Source organism: Lygodium microphyllum, chromosome 12, assembly GCF_053477565.2.
Source record: "Lygodium microphyllum isolate KBCC chromosome 12, Lygodium_microphyllum_v1.1.10, whole genome shotgun sequence".
In the NCBI taxonomy this organism is placed as follows: Eukaryota; Viridiplantae; Streptophyta; class Polypodiopsida; order Schizaeales; family Lygodiaceae; genus Lygodium; species Lygodium microphyllum.
Window position 1 is genome coordinate 95400494 of NC_141146.1, and position 9910 is coordinate 95410403.

At 37.9% G+C, this 9910-nt stretch overlaps 1 protein-coding gene and 1 pseudogene across 1 annotated transcript; one reads left to right on the forward strand and one right to left on the reverse strand.

The window, feature by feature from the left end:
* Positions 1-531: 531 nt before the first annotated feature.
* LOC148028057 (gibberellic acid methyltransferase 1-like) lies at positions 532-4972 on the forward strand. Its single transcript, XM_087689752.1, has 3 exons — positions 532-1383; positions 1551-1823; positions 4470-4972. The coding sequence occupies exons 1-3, from the start codon at positions 619-621 to the stop codon at positions 4830-4832; spliced, it is 1401 nt and encodes a 466-aa protein (XP_087545878.1). The 5' UTR covers positions 532-618; the 3' UTR covers positions 4833-4972.
* Positions 4973-8699: 3727 nt separating this feature from the next.
* On the reverse strand, positions 8700-9573 carry LOC148028058 (malate synthase pseudogene; annotated as a pseudogene).
* Between the last annotated feature and the right edge of the window lie 337 nt (positions 9574-9910).

Below are 9910 nucleotides of genomic sequence, written 5' to 3' on the forward strand. Positions count from 1 at the left end.
ATGCTTAAAATGTTGCGAAAAAAAACCTCCAAAGCTCTAAGGTGAAACCTCCTTAAGCTAATCTATAAATGGCACCTATATTTGATTTCTTGGAAATTAAAGAATTGATTTCGGGGAGAGGCCAAATTCCAATGCTATTCGCCCACTAACATGGAGCTAGTTAAGAGGTATTTATTTATGGAACATATGGTTAAGTAGAAATGATGCCATGTTCAACAATGGTAAGTCCAATATGCTATCCAATCTAATTTGGGACTTCCCTTTGCAGTAATGTGGACAAACAACAATATTAAGAACCACTGGCACCGTCTGCGCTAGCACGTGCCTCGGCCCTCAAGTGGGCAATCATCAATGCTAATAAAAAGCCTATAAGGAAATCACCTGTTCTTGTTTGTCTGCACTATAAACTTTAAAGTCACCTGTAAGAAAATCACCTGTTCTTGTCTATTTGCACTGTAAAGTCAGCAAGAAGAATTCATTTTCCGTGTCTTCAATGTTTCCGTTGAAGTTCCGTGTCGTTAAGGCAAGAAGGAGGCGCAGGCAAGCGACCAAAGGGTAGATTGCTGGTGATGGATAGCCCCAAATATATAGATAAGCCTTAGTAGGTCAAGAGTGAGTATGGAGATGAAGATGGTGATGGAGATGATGGAGGCGGAGATGAGTGACTGCGGAGGTAGGCCTAGTAGTAGTAGGAATATGTCTGGTAATAATAAGCGACCATGCGGTGGCACTACAGTGCCCTGTATGCAAGACGGAGTAGATCCGGCCGCGAGCTATGCCGCCAACTCCAGGCTCCAATACCATAGCTTCCACTCCTGCGCAAAGCCACACCTTGCAGATGCCCTCCATCGATTCATCGAGCTCCTGCTCAACAGTAGTAGCAACAGGACCGTCCAAGAAGACAAAGAAGAAGACGTAGACGCCCATCAGCACGCGGCACGTATAAGAAACAATCATCATCATCATCATTGTCATCGACAGCCTGTGTCTGTCGCAGACTTGGGCTGCTCGTATGGCCAAAACACCCTCGCCTATGCAAACTTCGTGATCAGTACGTTGGCTGAGCGCCTGTCAAGCCCTCGTGATAATACTCCTGAATATGCAGCTCCTGATGGATCTGATCATGGTGATGGCGGTCCTCTCGAGATCCAATACTTCTTCTCCGACCTTCCAGCCAACGACTTCAACTACCTCTTTCAGTCTCTGCGACACGAATTAACGCACCATGATCAGCTCCAACCCGCAGTCAATAAGTCGAATAATGCAAGTCCACATGTCAAAGTGTACGCAGCTGGCGTGCCAGGCTCCTTCTATGACCGTCTCTTCCCCCAACAAAGCCTCGACTTCATCATCTGCGCATACTCTCTGCATTGGCTTTCTCAGGTAAATTGCCAGCTGCACAGTCTCAACTTCAATACTATCGCCGCTCATGCTTCGATTTAATGGCGTTCTAGGGCAGAGTCATTAGACTGTATGTACGTTGTTATGAATGAGCTTGATTCTACCGAAATTATCATGAACCGTTTGTTCTCTAAATTCCCATGTACAAGGTACCCCCCGAGGTGCTTGACAAGTCGTCCCCTGCATGGAATGGGGGTCACATATGGATCCATGGCCAAAGACCACATGTCGCACAGGCTTTTGCCAGACAATCCAAGGAGGATCTGATTCGCTTCCTCAAGTGCAGAGCCGAGGAGATGACTTCCAACGCTATTCTCTTCCTCTTCTCCCTCACCCGCACTCAAGAGCTCCCGATCGGCGACTATCTTAACGACACTTGGTCCGGCTACTTCGAGTCCACATGGAATGAAATGGTTGAGGAGGTGATCCGATAATAAATACCTTTCATTGTTTCTAAAAAAAGTAGCATTATTTCGTCAACAACGAACGCTAGTATGTTTCATAGCAGTTTCTCGATGACGCTAGAGTGAAGGGTCTCCTGAGGAAAGCAAAGTTGCCCCTAGCTCTCCTCAGTCCCCGTCCAAATTCATTCTCTCTCTCTCTCTCTCTCTCCTCCCCAAAATTTTTATTATCATCTCTATCTTTTTCTTCTCTCTCTTTCTCTCTTCTCCCAATATTTTTTACTGTCATCTTTATTTTGAATTCTCTCTCTCTCTCTATATCTATCAAAAAATTCTTATCCTCTCTCCTTCCCCAAAATTCTTTAAATGCTCTATCCCTCTTTAAAATGATTTAATCTCTCTCCAAATTCTCTCTCTCTAGGTTTTCTTTCCTTTCTCCCCCCTCTCTCAAAAATTTTTATCTCCTCTACTCCCAATTATTTTGATCTCTTCAAATCTCTCTCTCTCTCTCTCTCCCTCTCTCTCCCTCTCTCTCTCTCTCTCTCTCTCTCTCAATTTTTAATACTCTCTCTTCTCCCAAATTTGTACACACACACACACACATGAATATAGGGATTGCAATAACATGATTATGATTTTGTGAATAGGTTATAAGAATATGTTATTGATCTATAATATTAATATTAATAATATTTATATTTATAATAATTAGTTGAAGCCATCTATACAAATAATCCCGTCAGGCTTTATCCATTTCTTGGTGGGCTTGCCAAGATGCTTCCGCTTCTAGATGGGCACGTAAAAGAAATGGCTAAATTCCAATTGGCAACTATCTATAATTAAGTAGGCCAGTGAATTGGTTGCTTCTTTTTGCTAGGTGAGTCTCTTTTGGTTTTCGTCCTTGCAAGGTGAAGAACTCTTCTATTGGGCAAAAAAGTTGAGAGTACCTTATACATCAAGTAGATGGGTCTTATAAATTTTAGATGAGCTAGATTCTATTCTTGCAGTAGAGGTACTTAAAAACATTGAGCTAAAGCCCTAATAAGAAATATAGGGTTACTTATTCCAATTTTAGGAAAAGATAGTGCTTGATTGTTTACTAGTTCTTTGGTTCATGTTTTTCAAGTGACCTTGGGGTTAAATATTTTATTATCTGGGTAATTGATATTGTTATGATGGGCCATACTTGTCCTAGTGATAAACCATTGGGGTAGATGAATGAATTAGTGCATTGCATACTTATTAGACTACCGCCCTTAACTTAAGCAATATTAATTTATGTATAGCGTGTGGTTGCATCTCTTGATTGGACTATGTTATCATGCATTGTGCAAGTTTAGTTTATGATTGTTTACTTTTTTACATGTGTCGATTAGACTATTTTCCTTCACGAGGCAAATTTAGCTCATGATTACTCAATTTGTGCTAGATTTGACTAAGATAATGTTTTATGGAAAAAAGCTATCTAATAAAATTTGAAACATTCATGTGATTGTGCGTTGTCTTCAATAGTTGTTAAAACCATTTTTTAACCAAGTAGATGGATTGTCGGTATAATTTGGGAAATGTGCATATAGTCTTGTATCAAAGAAAAAGTTTTTGTATACATGCAAACATACATTCACACATGTGTAAGCATGTATATATATTTATACATATTCATATATGCATGTATATATTTGAGTATATACATGCATACACAAATGTATTTGTGTGTATGTACATACATGTATATTCATGCTTATATTTATATCTATAGACATTATGCATGTCTATATCAATTTTAAATTCATTTTCTACGTTATGTTAATTAAAGAAAAAATAGAGTGATCATGTAAATAGAGTAATTACTATGACTTTTATGAAAAACATTGAGTAATTATATAATTATTCAATCCTCCCCTCTCTCTCTTTGTGCATCTTCATCTACTCTACCGTCTATGCCATCATCTATGCCCTCACATCACCCTGCATCCCCTTACACCACTATTGCACCTCCATATCACTGCCATTGTTCATTCATCACACACACTATTGTCTATTCGTCACTCACTACATATCACGCCACTATTCGTCTATCCATTTTCCCATCCACTACCATTCGTGATTCACAACACCTACACATTTTGTTGCCATTGGCAAGGGACAAAGACACACACATACATAGACAGTAACTCTATGCCAAGGGGGGAGAGGGTTCTGCTACCACCATCCATTCCTTTGCCACTGAGTCGGCCCCCACTTATGCTTGCAATTTATTTACTAATTCTATCATACATAATTGTGCATTATTATGTTGGCAATCGAAGCTTGTTGTAGTATGAAATTCAAGGCCATCCAATTTTAAAATAGTGTATAATGTTCCATTATACCCAACAACATCATTGCTTGGAACCATATTTGATTGCTCAATGTGTCACCATGATCAATTTACATAGTTAAACTACTCTTATCAATTGTATATTGCATATTTTCAAGTGCTCAATTATTTCTCATCGTAACACCGTTGTTAATGCTATTCTTGTATACCTCAAAATTTTAGCATTGTTTTCCCATGTTAAAGTAATGGGTGCTTCCTTGATTTATTTCAATTTAGGTCATAATATTATTCATGGATTTTTCCTAAACAAACTAATTATTGTTGATTTTTTAATCAACAACATACAGGGAATAATAAGTAATGAGGAGAGGGATACTTTCAATGTACCATTATACAATTTCCATTGGAGAGAGCTCATGACTATACTAAAAGAGATTCCACAATTGCAAATTTTAAAGCTAGAGATGATGGGAGACCAAGAAAATCTACCTCAAGAAGAAACATATTCTTTATTCAAGGACCCACAAGCTTTTGGAAAGTTTTGGGCAGGTTTTATGGGAAGTTTAGCAAAGCCTATGATGCAAGCCCACATTGGCCAAGAAAGAACCACATTATTCTTTCAAAGGCTTGAAAAAAATGCAACCCAGAAAGCTCATTTGACCACACATTTGACATATGCTCATCTTGTTTTAATATGTCAACGTTGTTAAATCTCATTAGAAGTTGATGTCAACATGGCATGATTGTGAATATGCTTACTATGTACATAAAATAGAGATCTTATGAAAGGGATGATGATATCACAAAGTATAGAAGATTTTACCCTCGAATCAATAAAGATTGGTGATCTTTAGTTTTCTTTCATCTTATTTTGAGAGTTTTTGAGGTGTTTAGGATGTAATTTCCAAAATTATGAACATCTGGTTTGTAAAATATTATAGAAATGTTTTCAACCATAAATATATTAGTGAAAAAGAAACTATCTCATCATTTTATTTCCCACAAGAAAAGAAGTGTACAAAAATGCTATGGAGTATGAATATAAACCAAGGTCTAAGAATATCAAGTAATTTTATTCCTCATAAGAAAAGAAACACATAATTCTATGTAGTTAAAATTTTATTTAAAATTTGAAACAAAGGGCTACATAAATTGATAAGATAGCTTTATAACTTATGGTAAAAATTTAAATAGTAATGTTGATTACCACAAACCTTCGAATAATAATACCATATCTAAGGGTGAAAAAATGTATAAATGCCTTGAAAAGTAATCTCTAGAACATTGTTTTTTGGCACTTAAAAGTAGGCATTTAAAAGTACATATACTCAGAGACAAACTCTCAATAGCTAAATTTAATTTAGAAATAAATCTAGTGATTTAAACATGCAAAAATAATGCTTTCTCTATCTAACGAAATGGAAAAGGAGGTTGACAATTATAGCTTGCAACCCTTCAGTTGTCATCCTATATTCTCTCTCTCTCTCTCTCTCTCTCTCTCTCTCTCTCTCTCTCTCTCTCTCTCTCTCTGTGTCTTTGTCTCTCTCTCCCCTCCTTACAAGCTCTAAAGTTAAAATGCTCTCCTCTTGGTGATATTTCTCTTTGAATGCATTTTGTTTGAGATATCCATAAGCGCATTCTCTCTCTCTCTCTCTGTCTCTCTCTCTCTTTTTGTGGAATCTTGACATGTGCAAAGCCTATGGAAGTGACACACTCACACTCTTATATAGTCCTAGGATGTACTCTCTCAACTCCTCTAAACATATCCTCCCTTGGGTAGAATCGCCTCCTATACACATAGTTAGCATTACTGCAAATCAGTACAAGATGTTTTCATGTTGATCTTTTAGGAAAATTACTTGCAATAATGGAACCCTCTAGGAGCTCTCCACTAATTAATTACTAGAAAGGCTGAATTTTAATGCAAAAAATCAATGAGGCCACTATAATAAAATCAAAGTAGAGTCACAAAAGCATAATATGTGTTAGAGGTGCATTATTTAATGATGAGTAAGTAGCCATTTAAAATTGATTTTTTTTTTTGGCTTTCTAGCACCCTTTTTAATGCCAATTCAGACTCCTTTTAGCTTCAACTTCTCATGCATGATTTCATGTCTATTTAGACATGGCGTAAATTTTTAAGTATACATACTAAACCAATGTTTTTTGAAAAGGCCCAAAAATCAAAAGTTTGGGGGAGAGAGAGAGAGAGAGAGAGAGAGAGAGAGAGAGAGAGAGAGAGAGAGAGAGGATGGGGGGGAAGGGTGGGAGATGAAGAGGAAGAGGAAGCTAGTCCAAGATGTGGGAGCTCATACCTAAGGCAGTGGAGGGACCCCTCAACTCAACATATCTAAGATTTGCTTCACTTCCACTCTCTTTAGAGTTTATAGTTTGTATAAAATTTCCTTAGTGATTTAAACCTTGTCTTTTTCTTGAAAAAATTAGATCCATACTACTATTCATTATTTAGGGTTGTTCACAAGTGATAAATGATTGTAAATAGTGTGGTAGACATGGGATTAATCTAATTAACATGTGATTGAACTATTGTTATCACGTGCTATAAGACATGCATATTATTGCTTCTTTGCAATGGTGAAGTTAGCATTTTTGTGAATGATAGTTTCCATGGGTTTGTAAACATGAAGCCATGAGGACCAAAACGTGTAAAAAGTGGCACTTTTGTTGATCATTGGATTAAGAAAATGGCCAATGATCGTTTGCCACATGTGCAAGTATATGGTTTTCTTGTCTCCTTTATTTTGGAGATAGTAGAGATCATTTTTGGAATTTTCCTCCGTTTTAGTCAAAATCTTTGAAATTTGACATTTGTTGGTAGTTGTAAAGCAATTGACAAATGCTGAGATAAAAACATAACACATTTGAATATTCTTCTTGGCGTGCACTATATTTTCATTAGTCTTGTTATGTTCATTTTAAGTTCATTGAACTTTTATCTCTGAGTTTCCTTCTTTACACATTAGCTATGTTCCCTTTTTTTCATGGCTTTCATAAGGCATCTTTCTTATTTGATAAAATCTTGCACCATATTTAACAAAAGTGTAGATGAAAAATGAGAGTCCAAAATGTTCAGTATAAATGCTTGGCTTGCCATGTTGTTATCTTGGAATAAGGGCTCTCATAAAGTGAATAAAATAAAATGAGAGGATATCAAGTATCATTAGAAGGGATTACCATGTTGTTGTAGGTTGAGGCTAAACCTCATGCCCTAGCCCCATCATACATTCACAAACACATTTATAATTTTCTGTAAATTTTTGGTGCATCATATCTATTTTTTCTATATTTTTTTTGTTTTTTTCATGATTTATTTTAAATAAATTGATATATTTCTCTTATTTTTTGAGTCAAAAAATTAAGCCACACTTTAATCCATCTTGAAATCTAATTTTACCTCATATGAACACAATTTGATTGCCCAAAATGATGAAAACACCATTTAAAATATGATTTTTGGATTTTTGAACATTAATAACTCATGATTACGAGCAAAGATTCAGAATTTTATGACACACAGCTCTCAATCATATTGCAACCAAGCATCAAATAAATTTTTAATACAGATAAATGAGATTTGCATTAAGACTTGTACAAAAGGATTCAAATTTCCATTAAAAGGAACATACTGTCTTTTCTTCGATTTTGAAAATCAATATTTGCATTTTTAGATAGCCCAACCCATCATTAATCCTCAAATCATGCTAGCCATCATTCCTCTACATCAACATGATCCCATCACTATCCGGTGTAAGCTAGAAAACTGATATTTATTTCAATCTCTTTCAAGAATCATCCACATGAATACACCTTAAGAGGAGAGAGAGAGAGAGACAGAGGAGAGAGAAATACTAATTTATATTCTCTCTAATCAATTCACCATTCCCCACATGGAGATGGGAGAAATAGAGCGAAGAAATTATGGAGCAGGCCAGCATCTTTAAATTGGGTCACTGGGGTGCTTTTGAGCTCCATAGTCCCACCAAGTAGAATTGTTGTGTAGGAAAGAGGGTGGCTTTTCTCATGCTACCATGTCAAAAAATGACCCCCCTCCCAATTGAAAAAAACTGGGCCCCAAGGGCTAAAAGGGTCATGCCCCTTTAATTCTCCCAAGTCCCTTTACACCACGAGTACTTGATCTTGGGCTTCTTCCACGTCAAGTGCCTGATTCCAATTCTGAAATTTTCTGCATGTTTATCTTGAAGTCTCAAACTGCTTGAAACTTGTTTTGCTTCAATCTAGAACCTTAAAGAGTTATGAAAATTCTGCAACCACTACAAATTCCAGCTTTCAAAGTAATTTGAATTTCCATCTTCCATGGCTGCTTCAAATTGTTGGATTCGCGTCGCTTCCTTTGAGCATTTTCCTGGTGTTTAAATTCCACTCTCAATAGTCCAAAAACCCTCCCTCATATGCTCATTTGCATGTCTTTGGTTGTGTGGCTTTCTGCTATGTTCCCAAGTGTTAGCTATATATAGTCTGTCCCTGTGATTTCATCGAGACAAGACGACTCCATAACAGGTGCTAACCCTATCTTCTTGACAACAGCGAACCTAATCCTAACGCCCGCAGGTGAGCCCTGCGGAATGTTGCTTCAATGCATACAAAATCTCATTCATTTGAAAAACTGCTGGAAGAGTCTCAATCAGCACGGTGGCTCTTATGCTGCCTCGAGGAACACCTAGCAGATCTTGTGCTCTTTCAAATACCGAGTTCCAAACTGCTGCTTCCCTTGAGTGTTGCATCTTGGGAAAATAAAAGAAGGGGCCGTTACCATTGTGCTTGGACCTAAATGCTGCATGGTTATGAAAGAAATAGAGGCCAAAGTCAACCAAAAAAAAAACCCGTTGCAGGCTCTCCATCTATCTCAATATGAGCTTCTGGAAGATGCCAACCCCTTGGCCGCACAAAAAGCACTACTGTTGAATCATTTAGTTTATAGAGCTTATTCCGTGCCTTGTCTTCAAACTGAATGGTTCCATTCACTGCATCTCTAAGATTAATATGACCCCTCATTGTATTACCCCATGAAGGAGCTAAAGAGTCCTCAAAGTCCGCCATGAAGACTTTGGCTCCAGAACTCAATGCATTTATAACTATCTTCCGCTCCACAGGACCTGTAATTTCCACTCTCCGATTTGCAATGACAGTTGGTGTCTTGGCACACACCCAGTCACTATCACGAACGAGCCTGGTTGCTGGATCGAATGAAGGGACTTCTCCTGCATCATACTTGGCCTGCTGCTCTTTTCTGCATGAGAGGATATATTTTACACGTGGCCTGAATGCCCTCTCTAAAGAGGCTACAAATTGGAGAGCCTCCTTTGTCAGGACAGTATCACAACCTGTGTCCACACGCCCACACACAAGTACACCTGCAGGAAGCTCCAGACTCCCTGGTTTTACTGAACAAAATTCCTGATGGGCAACCATTGGAACATAGGGATGCTGAGGGGAGGGACTTGGCAACAAAGATGCAGGCCATGACATAACAAGTAGTTTGCTAGCTTGGAACAAGATGGGAATGGAACAAGCAGTGCTTTAGAAGATATCAAGCAGTTTGGCTCAGCCATGGCAAGAAAGAGAAAGGCATCATTAGAGGAGAAGCAAAAAGGGCCCAAATCTCAAAAGACAGACCACATGGATGGACATGGATCAATTGGTACCTTAAAGGATGGTAGCAAGCAGTTTAACAGCTTGAAACAGGATGGGAATGGAACAAGCAGTGCTCTGGAAGATAACAAGCAGTTTGCCAGCTTGAAAAAGGATG

What these genes read in the sequence shown, in the direction of transcription:
- LOC148028057 (XM_087689752.1), top strand. Translation starts at nt 619, where the DNA reads ATGGAGATGAAGATGGTGATGGAGATGATGGAGGCGGAGATGAGTGAC. An exon ending in CTCTGCATTGGCTTTCTCAG is followed by an intron (nt 1,384 to 1,550) that starts GTAAATTGCCAG and finishes CCCATGTACAAG; the next exon opens with GTACCCCCCGAGGTGCTTGA. An exon ending in GGAATGAAATGGTTGAGGAG is followed by an intron (nt 1,824 to 4,469) that starts GTGATCCGATAA and finishes AACAACATACAG; the next exon opens with GGAATAATAAGTAATGAGGA.